General features: G+C 40.7%; 1 protein-coding gene across 1 annotated transcript; it reads left to right on the top strand.

The window, feature by feature from the left end:
- Positions 1–7,402: 7,402 nt before the first annotated feature.
- ccdc138 (coiled-coil domain containing 138) lies at positions 7,403–19,101 on the top strand (the record flags this gene model as incomplete). Its single annotated transcript, XM_083996686.1, has 13 exons — positions 7,403–7,512; positions 7,589–7,689; positions 7,975–8,135; positions 8,397–8,534; positions 9,889–10,008; positions 10,647–10,724; positions 10,984–11,103; positions 11,781–11,933; positions 12,018–12,134; positions 13,699–13,903; positions 15,307–15,480; positions 18,220–18,358; positions 18,975–19,101. Exons 3-13 carry the CDS (start codon positions 8,094–8,096, stop codon positions 19,099–19,101), a joined length of 1,413 nt encoding a protein of 470 aa, XP_083852812.1. The 5' UTR covers positions 7,403–7,512; positions 7,589–7,689; positions 7,975–8,093.
- Positions 19,102–19,445: the final 344 nt, after the last annotated feature.

Here is a 19,445-nt window from a genome sequence, read left to right on the forward strand (position 1 = left end):
TGCGACGTACATGCACAGTATGTTACGTCTTCCATGTGATTCCAAATGTTTCATCTGTATTTGTGTGTGCAAGTGGCCAGCATATGTATTTTTAAAGGCGTAAAAGCAGAGAGGTATTTCTGTGAGGTTTGGCAGCCAACCCATCCATGTTTAGTGCATGCATGTGTGAGTGTGTTGTGTATTGGCAGACGTGTATTTGCTCCCACGTCCCTGAGAATGGGCCCAATCAGATTGGACAGACAGTTTATTTCCAAACACTAGAGTCTGGCCTGCTGCCTCACACACATTCCAGTACTTCCAGACAGACCTTCAGAAGCGGGAATTAAAAGGCATTGGAGTTGTTAAAACATGACATTCCCAAAAAAGGGCTTCTGGGCCCCGAGACTACCCAGAAACATCCCACATGACTCAACTCTGCAGGAATTGCAGCACCGCCAGGGTCGCTGATGAAGGTCCTCTCATAGATACAGTCTCTACATTACCCTCCTCTCCCCTCTCTGTTTCTGTCCCTCTACCTCTCCGTCATCATGCTCTCTCACATATTAGATAATCCTGTCTGTGTTATTGTTTTGGAAGTCAGAGTTTAAAGGGCTCGCACAAGGGAATGTCAACAGTGGTAATGAGGGAGGGGCAAATGCTGCTCTTTCACCTTCCAACCCAGATTTATTCTTGCATGCAGCAACAAACTTAATGACCTCTCTGTCACAATCTTTTCAAACCTTTGACAGTGATGACCTCAACATATAAACTGTACATATAGGATGCATGTACAAACACATGACGACAATGCGGTAAAGCAATGAAGAAACATAATAATCTAAGAATGCATTGTATTATGCTTAATGGTATACACTGTTGTGTGCTTCTGATAAGGAGCTTTAATGCAATACAGTGGCCCACTAGTAAAATGATAGAAAAAAAAAACATACTGAATACCTTTGAATCAATTTTTCAACATGAAAATCAATTCAATTCAAAAATACTTAATATCCGCACAAGTAGGCCTAAACAATATCATAATATAAATACCGATATTTGTACTGGCCTCCTAAAACCCAAGTACACACACGCACACACTCTCAGAGGAATGTTGTGTGTATTGTGAGTGGGAGTTAAGGTCAAACTTCACTATCAGGGTCTGTGTTAATGTATTCAGCTCCTATAGAGGCTGACTCAGGCTGTTATCTGTTTAACAGTGGGTCAATTCATTCTGCTAGCAAAAGAGGGTCACTGCCATGAAAAAAAATGGGTGCTTTGACGCAACTGAAGTGACCATTTCAAAATTTCAAATGGGTCAATCAACTTCCAGTCATGTCCGGTGTTACCACAAGAGACTGCCCATAGATCACTGAGAGGAGAGGTTCAATAAAAGTACCATGATAAGACAAGTAATTTGTTGAAAACGGAACCAGGAGACCACTCACTATCAGCTCACTGCCCACAGATGGTGAATATTTTTGGCACATATAAATTCAATATCATGACAAAAAATGACAACAGGAGGATTTTTATTCTGTAAAAAAACTGAATAAAAAAAAAATACAACAATGGCTGAGATGGCTGAGATGGCTGAGCTGACTTCTTACCCCAAGTATGGGTCAAGCACGGATCCCACGTTTGCCATTATGTGCAGTAAATGCTCCGGTCAAACTTGATTGATTTAAATAGATTGATATTGATATTGAATCATTACAAATGATGAAAAACTGCATGGTGAAGACAGTCTTCTTGAGCAACCTAATTAAACTAATAAAATTATATAAAATTCTTGTTCTCGGTATTGATAAGAAAATGTGGGACAGACAAAAAAGAACATTACTATACTCTTGAGCGCTCAATCATACTGACAGTGAAATTTACACACACAATTAATTAAAAAAAAGGTAAATCTGGATCAAACGTCTCTATAGAAGCTAAAAAAGAGAGAAAAATAAATCATTATAACTCCAAACCTTACATTAACTTTAATTCAATCTGGTTACACTATGCAATTCAAACCACGTTACTTGTCCAACCTGTTCCCACAAGAGTTCAAGACATATGTTAGGTCATTATAAATGAAGTCCACAAGTGGTCCTATTGTTGATTATTTGACTTTGCCTCCTTATAACAGATGTGTTCTCTTGTGTTTCATATAGACAGATATTAAAGGCAGAGCACGTTACTGTTGAGACTAACAGGATGAAGGAACAAGAGAAAGGTAAAGGGATCAAAAGGATTAGGGAGAGGGAGGATAATAACACAAGGCAATCACTCTCCCACACTTTCTGAACGCTCTCTCACACTTCGTCTGCTGTTATTGTCTCCTACTTTACTATAATCAGTAAATCCCATTTATATTTCAGCACCAGAATAATTGGACTAATCTGAAAGTCTAATGAAACTATGAATCCATTGAATAATTAAAACATTTTCCTATGTTCCCATTACAAAAAAAGTGGGTTCTACGGGGCTTCCCATGAAGTGGATTTACTTTACTCCTCCTCCAGTTAAGGCCCCAAAGGCCTTGTACAGTATGTAAGGGGTAAACATTAAAATATTCATGCATCAATTAAATCTGTAGAAATTAATCTAATAAATATAACCTGACAAAGCTATTACAGCCTCTTAAACAGTAGGAGTTATTATAAGGATAAATCCTGGAGGGCTTTGGTGGTAATGCTGATTGCATGAGTAGTTCTGACTATTAGAAATCTATAGCTCTGGATAAGAAACCAGTACCAGGTCCCCTTTGTGTGCATCGTTTATCTCTATATGTCAGCCCTGTTAGTCTGACAACCTGTCCAGGGTGTAACCACTCTCACCCTATGTCAGCTGGGATTGATTCTAGCCCCCCTGCATCTCTGCATGGATGGATGGATGAAATTGTAAATGGGGAGATGGATAAACAAACTGATGTGCTATTTATTCCAGGGACCCTGAAGTATATTTTGTTATTCTTAAAATTTGACCTAATTAACCAATACTTTGACCATCACTGGAAAAGCCTCAACTATGGCAATGATGTCACTATAAAAACAATTGAATCCCAACCCCCTAGCCAGTAACATACAGTGTTGTGGCACAGTTTACCTTCACCAACACTCGTCTTTACCATGCTGCAATTTTGATTTATCGAGCAGCCCAAGTTTCAGTCATTTTCAAAATCAGTCGGTTTAAACAAGTCATGGTTTCTACTGGAGCTACTTTGTACTTTGCTGTTGTCAGGAAGGTCCTTAAATTATTTCAAGAAACCAGAGCAACTAAATGTGCTGAATTCTATTCACCTGCTTTGTTCACAAAATGTGCACATAAAAACCACCTGTATTGGTATCTGTATTAGATAGTGAGAAAAAATGTTTTTCTGATTTTGGTAAACTGACTTTAATTGGTCATCGGCTTTTTTTTTTTTTTTTTAGAGCACTGCATTTTTCCTTGCAGCCTTCAGGGTTTTAGCTCTTTTACAGACCTGGAATCTGAGGACATGTGAATATGGATAGCTATTGTAACTCAGGAAGAGCTGGAAGAGCCTTATTCCTAATTCAGAACAATTTCCATCAAAGGCCATTATTCCCTCCTTACGTTCATTGATCTAACCCGAAGATATCTAGCCTATTAGACTTCACAGTTTTACAGGGTTATTCCTATGATGTTTCAAATATATATTTTCTAATATGGAAAAGCTGTAAAAGTGCTTCGAATGTCCAGGGACGCTGTGTCGGGTTCTGAGGTTGTTTAATTGCACAGGGCCCCCCCCTGAACCCCAGATCCGTCTTTACAGCTTGCATTAGCATACATAATACTGCTCTGTGGACTCAGAGAGCCATGCCAATTGAAAAGCAGTCATTTTCACAGCAGAGATCTGCCATCGCCCCTTTAATTGAGTGTGAGGATGCTTGTGTATTTGCATGACTTTGTATCAAGAGACAGGAGATGATTGCTTTTGCAATACAACATCGCAATATGTTGTTAGTTCTGTGATTGGGGTTGATTGCTTTTGTCTAGTTGTGTCCCATGGGCAGGCTTGTGTGTTTGTTGTGTTTGTCAGAAAATAGAGGGGGCAACTGATAACTGCAGGCCACATCCCTTTAGACTGCCTGTACTGTATCTGTAACAGTTTGTAGATACACACACACACACACACACACCTACAGTAAACACACACACACACACACAATAAAAGTAATTTGGGCTGCATGCTAAAAAAAAACAGGGGCCTCAGGGGTCCATAAAATCTGCTGCAATAAACAGGCAAGCTGCACTTGATATAAATGTCCCACTGTTCAGTGACAATCAAACCCTATTATCTCATCGCATTATTATCTGTGGATTGCTTTTGTCAAATTACAAAGAGCAGAGCAGAGCAGAGACTTGCTACAGACTCTTGATCCTGATTGTTGTTTTTGTCAATTAGTATATGGCTGCAGAGAACCAGGATAAATATCATATCTAATTCAAAACACAAGGGTGGCTATCACTATACCAGTTAGGATTTTCCATTGACGACATGATCTATAACCTTAACCTTTACTGGAGACCCTTACCCTGACCCGCATGACCTGATCATAATTCCACTCCAACAACACACACACACACACACACACACACACACACACACACACACACACACACACACACACACACACACACACACACACACACACACACACACACACACACACACACACACACACACACACTCTCTCTCTCTCTCTCTACTGCTGATAGTCCAGGATGGTCCAACCTAGTCTCGTTTTGGCATAAATGGATAGAATAGTTACAGGACCAATTAACATAACAAAACAGTAATTTCCATACAAAGTGGACAAAGCAAATATAGCTCTGTAATGAAGATCAGTGTTAATATGTTTGCCAGTTAATTTCTCTTGCTGTCAGTGAAACCCTGCAGGGACAAAATGATTGAATCCTGAGGATGTGTATTAATGGTAGAGGCTGCTAATTAGCCAAACAGATAAAGAGGGCATTAATCTTAAAACCTGGTTGTAGGCCCTTGAAGTCAAGAGGAAACTTGGCACTGAGTGTCAAGCATAATGGTAAAGCTACGGTGGTGGAAGAACTAGGCTATGTTTTAAAATGTATAATAGTATTTTCAAGATATTCCAAATCTATGTAATAGTAAGATAGGCTATTTGACAGATCATTACAGGGTTACGGTAGAATTGTAAATCAATTTGGCCAGTCTTAAGAATAAGATAGGCTATGTCATGGGATGACTCCAGCAAGTAAAGCAGATGAAGTGGGGGACCCTCAGAGCTCCAGTTGTCTCTGATGAAGCACTGACACTCACTGGCTCAGTGGTGTAACTACACTTTGGCGTGTGAGAACGTGAGTGAGAAAGACACTCCATCTATCAGCCTGAGAAGGATGGAGTTTGCCTGAGGACATTTAGATTAAATTTGCTCATTTATAAAACTCATATTAATGGAGGTTTTAGCCAAAATGAGCCAAATGCCTCTTTAATCTTAAAATACAACATAGCGTCTTGAATTTAACCAGTTTAATTTTCTTTTTAAAAAACAAAAACAAAACATTATCAGGAAACAAGCATAAGTACTAAAAGCCTATGTTGGAAAAGTAGAAAGAACAATACAGTATTGTATTAATTGTATATTTTATGATGGATAGCCTACACAAATAAAATAATGACAAACAAATAAACCCTCATAAAATAAAGTTAGGCTAAATGAAAAGTCACTAAAAGTAGGCTATCAAATACGTGCAACCTTTACTATTTAGTTTTACTGTCGCCTAATGTAAAGATTTGAGTTTGATTTCCGTTTCATTTTGATTTGTAGCTAGTAGCCTAGTTGTTTTTTCAGAGAGTTGCCAACCAGCAATAATGAACAAAAACAAAAACCTACTGGCCATCCATGGTTGTGTACCAGGAGCAACGCACCGTCCTCCCCAAGGGGGCAGTTGTCGGTCTGAGAAGTGAAGATCACTTCCGCGTTCAAAAAGCTGCAATACCCCCGGCTGTCGCTGGGGGCTGGCTCCAGAAGGGAGCAACTCCAGTTGAGCCCCATGTTAAAATAGCCGATTTTACAGCTTTAAAAAACATATTTACAGCCTGGTACATTTCATTTTTTTGGTCTCAATCGATAGTTTCTACCCCCGCACACACTCTGAGGGGGGTGAATTTTTTTTAAACTCTACAGTTTTACTGTTATTAGGTTTAAAGTTCTGGCCAATCAGGGCGCAGAACCGTTGAGTGACAGGTCCGGCGACCGCTGCTACGAGGCCAGTGGGCGGGCCCTCGGCCGGCCAACGGCCGCACCGCTCCAAATATGGCAAGTAGAATCCAACATGGCGCGGCTCAAACCCCCGTAGTAGCGGCACAAAACAGACTCCCCCAAACCAATGGGTGACGTCACGGACGCTACGTCCATTCTTTTTACAGTCTATGGTCCTCCCCCGCTAGAGGGCGCTGCTGCCGGCGACGGAAACGCTGTGACCGGGTCACATGAACAGGTCACATGATCACTCTTCCGCCAAATTTGGTTTGTGTTTGTTGCACAGACTGGGTCCATGGTTTGTTGTTGTTACAGTCAACGAGCTCGGTGGGTTGTTAAGACAGACTGTTGTCAGAAACATGACCATTGACATTTCAAAAATAGTATGAAACATCCAAACGTATTTCTTAAGTACGAATGGGCTTTTAAACCGAAATTTCAAGCGGAAATCCAGTTTATTTTGCGTTCAACTGTTATCACTGGTGACTGTGATGGTGCAGAGGACTGAGCCAATTATCTGTCTGTTTTGACCACAGACACCGTGGATCATGGAGCACCAGTCCGACGTGGCCGACAAAGTGGAGAGGAAATATCTGAAGAAAAGGAACCAGGTTTGAGTTTAACCACAGCTTCAAGTAGAAACGAGACAAGCTCAGCTTATTAATAATAACTCCATGGTTACACTGCTGCCTGTATGTACATCTGTATTTAGCCTAAACATTTGATGCTATTACGTAAGTTATGCTAAACTAACCTAGCTTACTTCTGTTGTCGAAATAGTTACTTTACTGCTGCTTTGTTGTCTATTTATGTACGCGGGAAACTTCAATGTACCAACGTCAGTTTAAACTAGAAGTAAACGTGTGTTTCTTTGTTACTCTTGTTGTAGTGTGACATGAATAAGTTACACACATTTCATACCTGTTTTTTTCTTTCTTCTTTTTATTCAGGTGCCACTTTCAGAAGACATTACCCCCGGATACAGTGGTGGTATGTGAACTGTATGACTGTAGGGGAGTTGTAGCTGCTCACCTTTCAATAAAACTTCTAGCAGCTCTTGAGTTTGATTTTTTAACTGACTCATTATCAGGTCACATCTAACTGCTGATTATTGATATGTAAAAATTGACTGATATGTCTAACTTTGCTTCATGGCTCCTCCTCCAGAAGCAGTAGGAGGGCTCATCTTGGATCACAGATGCAGACGTCCAAGCAAAGAGTTGAAGTGCTACAGCAAAGCTTTAAATGAGTTGTTTAAAGCAGTGACCAAACATCCACAACAGTAAGTCTGATGGCAGCACTATTACATTTACTTCTTTTTTAAAACATGTTTGTGATTTTTATTGTGTCTTTTTAAGGTTTGGCACTGGTCATAGCCTGCATGACAGTTATGAGGACCTGAGTGGGGGCTTAACAGCTGCCCCACTTCAAGACTCTCAGGTGGTGTTTACAGAAACAGGTGAGCATGACGTGTAGGATCCTGACTACTAGTCACTGGTCCTTGTGCTTTCTGTGGTAGAAGAAGCCTAATAACTGTTCATCTTTAAAGTAGCATCTACAGAAAAAGTACCCTGTAATAAATCAATTAAAATTAATTAAATCCCTCCCACCAGACACGTTCTTGAAATGCATTCACTTACTAATCCCTTGATTGCAGAAATGTATCACATTTCTTTCTGATCTTCATTATAAATGTGTAGATAATTATCAAACCATGGGTTCTGCTTTTCCTTCTTTTGTCCAGATGTGACCCTACCTTCCTGTCTGGATGGCAGCCCTGGGTCCCATGAAAGTGAGACAGACGACGAGTTGCAGAGAGCTCACCTCCCTGACTTGCGCCGCTCTTCATCCTTAGTGCTAGTGATGGTTTACCAGGAGATGATGACAATCTATGAACAGCTAAAGGTGAGTTAGAGGGGCCACTGGCATGACCGTTTATCAGTTAATCCATGTGGGAAAACTAGAGGACAGAGAGTGACTTGCTGTAAAAAGTTTAAGTGTATGGCTGACAGTTTCTAAAATGTACCTGCAACATTATGCACCAACTCAGATAAGCAGATAACATTGTGATTCAAGGGCAAGATTAGTTTTGACTTTCAGTTTCAGAGATTAGTTAATGTTGTATACGAAGTATGGTAACATGAAAGTGTGTGTTTGTCTGTATAGGCAGAGCGACAAAGCCAACGACAGTGGGAGAGGGAGCTACATGAGCGGGAGAGGCGACTGAAACAACACGAGGAGGCTTTTGCAAAGCTGAGTGGACTGGAGGAGATGGTTCACTCTCGTATACTGGCGGTAGAGGAGGTCAGACACACACACAAACTCACACACTACATTCAATTACATTTAACACAAGGGCTGTCTCTGTTCTTCAGCACACCTTGACTCCTCTTGTTTTACACTACCACTTGTCTTAGGTAGTAATTGTGTGGCTCTTAGTCTTAAACAACCTCTAGACCAAACAGCCAGCGATCCTACAAGTGATATCCTAATGTGGATAAAACTTTACCAAATCTAAATCTGCATTTTTACATTAGGATTTCATGTGTGAAATTGCATAATTACCATGCTATGGGAAAGACTGCTTCAAATGAACCTCATCTGTCAGACGTGTTTACGGGAAGACTTTCTACATGTATGCCACATAGCCAGCGTTTGGGGCATTTTAGGGGCTAGGGTTGTCCATCTGTCCGTCCATTTGTCATTATTCACTTGGACTCAAGGATGTACTGATTCAGTTTTAGTGGACAAAGGTCAAAGTTAAAGCAGAAGTGAGTGATATATTTGTGTTAATATAAGTCTTAAATAGTTATATCTTCCGACAGCAATCACTTACATAGAGTGTTTGGACTGAAACACGGGTCTCTCAGTCCCTCTGCTCTGCTCTGAGCCGAAGAGAAAACATTTATCGTATCCTACAGTTTTTATCCAATGAGGAGAGAGAACGGCATGCAGGGCTGTGTGTGCAGCCAAGGAACGCCGTGAATGTGGTGACGTAGCGACGAGGACTGTTATGGTGCGTTCAAGGAAACTCGTATTTTTCCGACCGTGAAGTGGTACCAGTTCGATCTGGTACGAGTTCACCGGTCGGAAGTTACGAGTGGCTGTTATAGTGACTTTCACCGGTAAAACAGGTCGGAAAAACACGAGTGGGTTGCCTGGAACGCTACAAAGTCGTAAGTTGTGACTTGAAGCTGTAATTTACGATTTCAAAAGCCTGCCTGGAACGCAGCATTAGCGAAAACGACCGGATCACTCACTTCTGCTTTAAACAACACACTGATTTCATGTGCTTGTGAATGTGATACAGTACAACCAGAAAACCCACAGGGAATTTTACAACATCTGGCACAAACTTTCACTTACACCGATGATGATGAACTTGGTGGTCAAAGGTCAAAGGTCATCACCCGACCCCACACAATTTAGCCAAAATGGCTACAAAGTTCAAATGAAGTACTGACAGTTTATATCCAAATGATCAAAGGTCTGCTATTTCATCATCATGTTCTGCAAAACACACCTGGTCATTTTCAACTCAAGAAGGAGAAATCTTGACCGTATTTCCTGCAACTTGGCTAGTGTGGCGAAGACACACAACCGTGCAGCTGTAAATCTAGATTTGAAATGTAATAAATCCAGCCTGATATGTTACCAGAAACACCAGCAGGAACTGGTTCGGCTGCAGGAGCTTCTACGAGAGCGGTGCAAGGAGAACAAGAGGCTCAAATCTAGCTTTGAATCAATGAAGGAGCTGAATGACAACATGAAGAAACAGGTAAGAGGTGTTCACATACAAACACTTATTGTATATTTGCATCTAGTTATTCTTGGTAAATGGTTAGTTGGTAAAATGTTCAATCCTCTTGTTGGAACCGTAATGGTATAATATATAACCTTATAACTAGTTCTGAAATAATATCCAATAAGCCGCTATACAACCCATCTTATTACCCATCTGTTGTGATGAAAATGAGCTAATGTTTGAGTGTAATTTTTCTTTTTCTAAACTTAGAGTGACTGATCAAATCTGTCTCAGGATATGATAATGTAATGGTAATGGAGCAGTGTAAGACTCAGACCAAGCAACTAGTAACTTAGACCACAGGAGGGCACTACAATATCACCCTCCTACCTTTGGATGTTGAATAATAATGATAGTTGTAATTTTTATTTACAGAGGACTTTTTAAAGCCCATTTTACAAAGTGGTTTACATTTAATAATAGTATAATATTACTGTAGGATCACAAAGTCTACACTTATTTTCCGGGTTTATGAGACTTTGCTGTGTTGAATGAAGGTCTCCTTGCTTCAAAGCAAAACCCAGAGGCAATATACATAAGAAAACGGATTAGTAAATTTTTATTTCCAATGGTCTTACGTAACAGTTTGACATTCACTCTTTGATCAACAGCTGAATGAGATCAGTGAACAAAACAAGACGTTGGAGAGCCAGTCAAAGAGGGTGCAGGCTCGACTTGAAAACCTGCAGGTAACAACATATTAATCCATTCAGAAATTGTTATGACATTGATAATAATAAATTATAATCATAGTGACGTTAATGTTTTAGTGTCCCATGGTCTGAATGCTACTTGAAGCCTTTCAACACCAAATAATAATAATTTAAAACCATTAATTTCATGTAGTTTGGAAATTTCTGAACTTTATTTGCTTAAGATTTTTATTTAAAGGTTAAAACAAATGTTCCCTCATACATACATTTATTGACCTGTTCATTATTTTTTTAGAGGAAATATGAACACAGCGTAGTGTCGAGAGGCTGCCAGAAAGGAAGTGTTAAGAGCACTGAGTGTATTAAACCGTCGAAAAAGGAGAGAACAGCTGCGTCTGGCAAACCCAACACCAAGGTACTTGAGGAACTGTGTGTGCTTGCATGTGCCTGTGTTTTTTTTTTCACACTGAATGTATTACTAATCAACACCATTTGCTCTAATTGTGGCTACATTTCTTTATTTTATTGTGAAGTCTTTATTGAAAGAACACTGCTCACATCATTAAGCATGGTTAGACAAGCATGAAGACACTCACTTACACATATATCCAGGCTGGAAACGGAACAACTCCCACTCCTCACAAACCACTGTCCCCCTGCCAGCTGGCCTGATAACTCATAGATTGCGATGTTGTTATGTTATATCATCACTGTTGTTGATGAAGATGAGCATTACTTATCTGGATACAGTTGCAGTTTCCATTTAAGGGATTTTTTTCCTTTCACTATTGACAGAGCATTGGCTGAGCCAAAGTTTCCATTACTGTGATTTTCAGAGTTTAATTAACACCTTCAGTCTCCCTGCTGAAATCACTTTCCAAACACACTTGTATATCCTATGACTGAACTGCAAATAGACATAGTTTTAAAATGTCATTCACATTTCTTAAAATAATCATTATTTTAAGAAATGTGAATGAAATTTTAAATGACTTGACTTTGCTCTGTGATTGTGAAACTGGTCGAGGGTGTTTTATAATTTAATGATTTAATGATATGATTTAACCCTTCACTTTACCTTCTTTTCTGTAGGGCAGCTCCACTCCTGCCCAACTGAGGCTCCTGGCTCTTCTGTTGGACTGGGTACTTGATGGACAGTTGTTCTCACCGGTAGCAGGAGATGGAGACAAAGGTGCGGGCCACCGTCTGCCTCAGGAGGTAGCGCTCAGCGAGAGATGCCTCAAGGTGACATGTTCACGTCAGTGGTTTACTGTCATCACCAGACAGTTTTATTTCTATCAGTGTTATAAGTCATCTTTGATTTCTTAGGTGCTACCGCTGTTAGCAGATCAGCTTTATCACACGCCCTGGTCAGAATCAGACCTCCAACTCAGCCTTCTTCGCTTCATCCATTGGGCTTTGAGATACATGGACAATAGCGGACAGGTAAATAGACCTTATGTCTCCTTCTGTAGGTAAACTGTGCTGCCGCAGTTATTGTGGGATACATTTTTATAAAAGAAAATCTAGATTTTAGGACCCAGGCTAATTTTTGATATTATAATAATTCACAGCGCAGTATGTGTGATTTTCAGTAAGTTGTCAGATTGACGGGCCATTTATTTTGTAGTTACTGTGTGTCTGAAAATTAGTCCTGGTGTCACACAAGCTGCAGTTCTGTCTGACATCACTACACTGGAACAGAAAGGTTTCTTATGTTATGGTAAAATATTAGAGGACAAAAGTCCTTTTACTTACTATTTAGGTAGCTACATTTAAAATAGCTAAAATAGAACTGATATTGTCCAAAAGCTGGTTTTCTGCCCTGCATCAGTTGAAAAGAGATCCAGTTAAACCCTGGTCAAAACGTTGGTTGATATTTCTTTGCAATGAATGACGTGGGCAATCACAAAGTAACATCACAGATGTAAAAATTATTTTAACAAAAGTGGTTAAGTTTGTGCCCTGCACCTTTTTGTGTTAATGGTGTTTGCAGAACAAACAAGAGATAGATGTTATCCATACAAAACTGCTGGTCACACAACATCATGTAGCAGAAACTAACACAACTTCCATGTTGGTTTGTGGTTATCAAAAGTCTCTCTTTATCAGCTTGGTAAATTTCGGAGTCTTAATACTAGCCTCCAGCCCATAACCCTCACCTTCAACTCATTCTTGGAACTTTTAGTCCCAGCTGTGCCTCAAGCCACGTATTTCCTCTCCCTCCAGCCTCCAGCTTCCATGCTCCAGTCTTCTCCAGCCCTGCTGCAGGGAGCTTGGCCCCTTCATGTTTGTTTGTCAGGCCATGTCATTCTTGCACAGTGACATGCTTGATGTTCAAATGGAATCACATGCTTCCTTATTATTGCAATATGTGTTCACTTTTTTATAACAAAAATCCAACCACTACTCAGGCCACAATACATAAATAGAGGAAGGAAGATGTTACTAAGTCTTGGGGGTCCCGACTGAGGTGAATCATCTGTGAGGAGGGGTGTCGTGGATTTGAAAACCACCAGCTCTTCGTTATTTTGGAAATACACAAATCTTGGATAATAGTTATTGTACTGCATTGATTTATTGACTCCATCAGTTACGTGGAGAAAAAGTCTCCTGGTTCCCTCTTAGGCTGACCTTGTATTTTTATCAGCCACAACAGTGTTGTTGCCGTACCTTTCACCTTGCATGCGGGTACGTGCTCAAAATGTGGTCTTGGACTCATCTAGCATAGCTGGATCTACCACAGAGGCAATTTTGAGTATTTTGGAAGGTGTTTATGTCTGACAGATTTTGTTGGCGTCGCAGCCGTGCAAGTCACCAATGGAGTTGAGATGAAAATGAAGGCCGTGAAGTGGTCTGATCCGTCACAGCTGGTTTGATCCCATCACATGATGGTCTCTAATTTTCACAGATTTCTGATGAGGAACATTCTAGACATTTAATTCCTGTTTTTGACAGTTATATAACAACTGAGCACATTGTACAATAACTGGTGTGTGTTTTTGCACAGAATGTAGCGCTCTCTGCCACTCTGCGACGGATAGGAGAGGAAGTGCTGAAGCCTGCAGGCCAGTCAGCACTGCTGCAGTCTGAAGATCCAGACCTGCCCAGGTCCTGCAGCGAGGCAGCAGGAACCTTCAGGAACCTTTACCGTAGTCCATGTCCTCACACACGCATTCTCTCCAAACTCATCATCCTCCGCACTGTTACACAAGGTATTATTACTGAACACACATGGCTATATTATAGCTGGAAAATATTTGCAAATTTGAAGGAGTTTCTTATCTTTATGGGCTTACATCACATGGGAAAGACCTCATATTTAATTATGGAGACAGATGTTTAAATAGTCATCAAGTAACAACATTGGTAACGTTGATTGAGATGTCTCCGGAGCTTATGACTATTTTCCGGTTAAGGAAAAAGTATGGACAGACAGTTTGATCAGCCACAGTCAGAAACTGATGTGTGAGGAGGAAAAGGTGTGGTTCAAGGGTGAGCTCAGTTTCATAATCACCCACTGAGTGAATGTTTTAGTTGAAAACAAGTTGTTTAATCATTTGTTAGACATCAGTATGTTACTAATGCTATTATGAGCAAGCCACTATGGCTACTCCTCCACCATAGCACTACTAATATGATCAAAAACAACTTTTGGATCTCTGTTGTTCTATCTTTCTGTTTTGTTTTCTCTACAAGGAGCATCAGCCGCACAGAGCCATTAGCATGCCTTACAAATATTTATAAAGGTCATGAAGCTATTAGATTCATCCATTTTTTTTGCTCTCTGGCCTCCCACATTATAAATCTTGAGGCACTGATCTTTCATATCCTCATGTATTTGATGAAACTCTCTACTGACCTGCCCTTCCATCTGCTCGTAACGCTTCAGGGCTCCCTTACTGTTTTTCTCTACAGACTGTTTTCTGTCAATCTGCTTGCCAGCTTTGCTTCCTGCCCTTGTCTGGATTAATGTAAAACCAGATTGAGCATAATGGCGAGATATTCCTTCCTCCTCATATTTGCTGCAATTTTTTATAATAGGTACCATTCTGGGGTGGCGCAAACCAAACTCAGTCCAAAAGAAAAGAAATAAAGCTTTTATCCTGTTTCACAGTGTATACATCACTTTTAGGCATTCCAGAAGTATTAGAGCTTCAGAAATTCTCATAATTATTGTAGGTGATCAAAGATCATATGTTTGAATTTGACAGGCGTAATGGGTTTTAGACATAAAAAGTGGACTGCAGCAGGATGGCAGGCATAGTAACCAAAGTCTAGTGGTAGAAAGATGGGAAACACAGCTGGAAAAGGTAGGTAGAAGAGTATTTTCCAGTTGCTGCTGAAAACAGTGGCAAAAAGTGTACAGTGCATAGGATGAAGTACTTGTCTCTAGGATTATGCGTCTCATTGATTTATTTATATATATCTTTTTATGATGTCTGGAGAATAGATTTGTTAGCTGGGGTATCTCTGTAGCACTGTAATGCTTATGATCGTACCGTGCGCCACAATGCTGTTTGATTTGGATTTTACACTTGGCCACATTGAGATTTATTTCTGATTACTTGTGCAGCCCACTCTCTGAATGTAAATATGTCCCTCTCTTTGCCCACAGCTGATGTGCTGGCCCAGGCTCTGGACAGCCTCCACTCTGAGCTGATGTCTGAGGAGAGTCGAGGCCTGTTCATCCACTATGGAGGAGTGTGTGCACTACTGAGGGTGTTACAGGCCAGTCGTGGGGGTCTCCACACACCTATACACCTCCTCATGCAGCTAACTGAACAGTCCCGTAAGTAGGCATGTGTCAGATGAGTATAGTGTAGAACCCACCACCTTTATATGACGATGAGTCTGCAACAGACGTTTTTTTTTTTTTTCCATTGCCAAATGATAAGTCACAATCGAACTGTAAAATTCGGTCATGGCAGTAACATTGTGGAGTGCTGCTTCCTTTGTCAATTAGCACTTCAATAGAATGTCTCCTGTGACCTCAAGATTCAGTTTGAGCTTTGTACATTTAGCCGTGCTCGGAAATCATCTGTGCTTGATGTAGCTTTGAAAGATTCTGTGATCACTCCTCTAGCCCAGATTTATAGACTGTCTTTACTATCACTATTTACTTTGATTTATACCAGCCCCTCCTGCAGTATCACTCCATATCATGCATATCAAAACCACATGTTAAAAAAAAAATCAGTTTGTCTAAACGCACATCAATCATAAGCACTGGTCAGGCAACGGATCTGGAAGTTGAAGGCATAAAACGCTGGACTTGCACCACTTCCCGGCGCTTTTATAGAAAGACAAAAGACTTGACGGAGGTGGACATGGACAAGAGAACAGCTGCAGTGTGTTTTCATGGAAGGGCGAGTTTGGAAAGGTTATGAGCCATATCATTTAAGACTGCTGTATGCTAATGCACAGCAGAGCCATATGCCAGAGGCGGCTGGGGCCGAGCTGTACATGTGTGCATAGTTTTGCGTTTCTGAGGGACTGTAAGTCTAGCAAGACTTGCTAATTATTGTGTTTTACAAGCAGTAATGAGGGGAGACCGGAGCGGGGTGAGGAAGAGGGGGGGTTGGGGGGAGGCTTACACCTGAAGATTGCCAATAAAACAAATCAAAACAAAAAGGTCTAGTTGTACACAAAAAAATATACAGGTACCCGCACGTACACACAGACAGGACATTTGTGGTCATTCTGTGACAACTTGAATGCTTGTGTAAAGTTCAGTCGGAAAGTTAAGTTACACAACACAGCTTGTGATACATGGATGGCAAAAAATGCAGCGGGCCACCTCAGCACACACATATACAAACACAGTTGTTATTTTATGTCAGTGTCTGGTAAACAGTTAGGGCCATTAACTACCAAACTGCACCACGTAGTCCAGGGGCCTACAGTACAGTCTGTGCGTGTTTGTCACCACATTGGGCTGACAGACGTGCAGAAGTCATATTGTTATCATTTATAATGATGCTGGGGTGCTTCGGTTGGGTGGGTGGTTAGAGGGTACGTCCCATGCAGGATATTGCCGGTCTGGGATGACTGGGATGATTCTTTGCTGCATATCTGTTCCACCGTTCTCTCTTCTAGTCTCCTGTCGCCCCTCCCTATCTAGTAAAGGCAAAAATGCCTGAAAAATAACTTTTTTTTAATGATGATGCAATAAACAAAGACGAGGGCGCGGTACATCCAGGACAGCTGGTCCATCATAGGGCAACATATAGAGATGAACCAGTCACCCCAGTGTGCATGTCTTTGGACTGCGGGAGGCAGCTGGAGTACCTGAAGAACACCCACACAGGTGAAGGGAGAACATGCAAACTCCACCCAGACAGGGCCCAGGCCCAGGAATCAAACCAAGAACCTTCTTGTTTTTTATCAGCCAGCTCTAAAAAGGCCTTTTCAGAAGACTGGACATTTGTTACGCTTTGAGTGATATAATCTGATGATCTTTTTCAGAGGCACTAATGTCATATATATTTTTTGAGTTTAAGTTTTCTTTTCTTTGAGAAATTTCATATTCCATACACAATTAGTCCAAAAGTAGCTAATAATGTCTAGCAGCAGTGCTACACCTCCTTATCAACTAACTGTAAGGACATGGTTTAGATTACAGCTGTGTTGTCCAGCAGACATTTTCTAAATGTTCACTTTTTCAGAAGATTAGAAAAAAATATGCTGGTGTTAAAAACATGCATGTTTCAGAAAATCTAAAAAGCTGATGAAAACTGTTAAAGATCATATCGGTAACATGAATCATCTTTAGTAGTTCTCTAACCTTGAGAGGGCGTGATGTTATTCGTAGAACAAAGACTGACCAAACTACCCTCTGCTGCTTCATCCTTCTCTTTTTATCAGATTCTACCTGTCATATCCTTTCTTATCTGAACCTGATCCTCTTCTTCCCCATCCAGTCCTCTCCTGTGATTTGATGCCAGCTGTACTGCTCTACCAGCCAAAAAAGTCCCTCTGTGGCTCAGATTGTATTCCCTCACCCAGATGCGTGGTTTAAGACCGGAGAGTTACTTTTTCGAAGGAGCAGGAATGTGACTTTAGCGAAAACAAATGTTTGTTTACTAGGAACCGACTAATTTTAGGACTTCATAAGGTTGACATTTGCTTTTATTAATTTAAAAAATGTGCTGCCCCCATCTGTGTGGATTGAAGCTGTTGGCCTTTCTCTGTTTCATCTCCGTGTGTGTGATAGGTTTGGTTTGAAGGCAAGGTCAGAGTTAACACTGACAATATGGAAGCTCTTCCAAATACAATAATCACAGAGTCCCTCTGACCAGCATCTGTGTCCCTGTCTCACTCAGTTTGATCGTTAAAGTGTTTTCATGGTTTGTTTGTGCGTCCATGTAGTTTTCATTTCTACGCAAATCTAAAAAGTATGGCAAAATGAAGCTGATGATTTCCATCTCTTCAGAAGTTTTAACATTGGACCAAAATGTGTTGTTCATCAAGGAAATAGTTCTGATAATATCCTGCTTTCTTCACTCTGCTTGTGTTTGTGTACTTGTAGGCTACCTAAATCCCTTCCTGGAGGCCTGTAGCTGTGAGGAGTTTTTCCGAACAGCGTCCCAACTCCTTAAACACCCTCGTCTGGAGCTCCCATTGCTGGAGAAGCTCTCTATGCTTCTGCAGAAGCTCTCCAGCATCAGGTAGGTTCTGTGGTTTCCATAGGAAAATAAATGCATCAGATCATGGGTGGTAAACACCTGCATGTTCAGACATGTGCTTGTGCAGTCATATCATTTCTCTTCTGCTAGTGCAGATTGATGCTTATCTGATGAATAATGAAACTGAGTGAATATGACCTTAGCAAAGGCTGCTGATATGGAGTCCCTTTCCCTACATTAAACGGATACGCTTTGGAAGATGGCAGTGGTGCCCAACTGCTTTTCTTGTGCCACCTACTGTAGATAAAACCTTAAGCCTTGTTGTTTTTTCCCTTGGGAACTGTGAACAGCTCAAGGACTGAGGAGGTGAAACAACACTAGTCAGCAGTGCCATTAGTTTTGCAAACCAATGTCTAAAAAAAAGTGATAATGATTTTGACCTGATGATGGCGCTATATCAAACCGCAGGGGAACAAAGTTTTTATGTTGTTGCTGCTCATCCCATAATTACAAAGCTATTTGAAAAGAAATCCAAAGAAAGGCAGTATCAAACAAGGGTCTAGTAACAGACAAATGTGACTAAATCTAGGCCAGGGAATATGTTTCCCCTGATGTTTTAAGACTCAAGGTTATGTCGTTTTCATTTCCTTTTGTCCAGGAAGAACCGCCGCCTGTTTGAGCTGTCCTCTCTCCACCATCAGATACAAGAGCTTTATCGCAAAACCAACCACACACACACTTTCCTCTGCCTTAACCTCAGGTCTGTTCTTCTCAACCTTAAATGAAACACATTCTCACATATGTTTCTCACCCTCACAATGGAATCAAGGTCGCTTTTTCAAAAAAAGCTCAGACTTCCCAGTTAAGAGAAAAACGTCTTGCCTTGTATTTCACTACTTGAGCACGTTGCTCGGTCTTTCATGTGTGCTCAAACTGTAATTACCACATTTCCAAGAGTACAGTACAGTGCTCTACCTCAAATAACATATGCAGACCCACATTCTTTATTTATATAGTGATATGTTTTTGAAGTTCTTTTGTCTGTCACAAGTACTTTGTTAGCATTGTGTATGTTTTGCACATTCTGACCCCTCTGTCTCTGTGTTCCACTATGTTAATCTGATGTTTT

The sequence above is a fragment of the Trachurus trachurus genome, assembly GCF_905171665.1.
Source record: "Trachurus trachurus genome assembly, chromosome: 21".
Classification (NCBI taxonomy): Eukaryota; Metazoa; Chordata; class Actinopteri; order Carangiformes; family Carangidae; genus Trachurus; species Trachurus trachurus.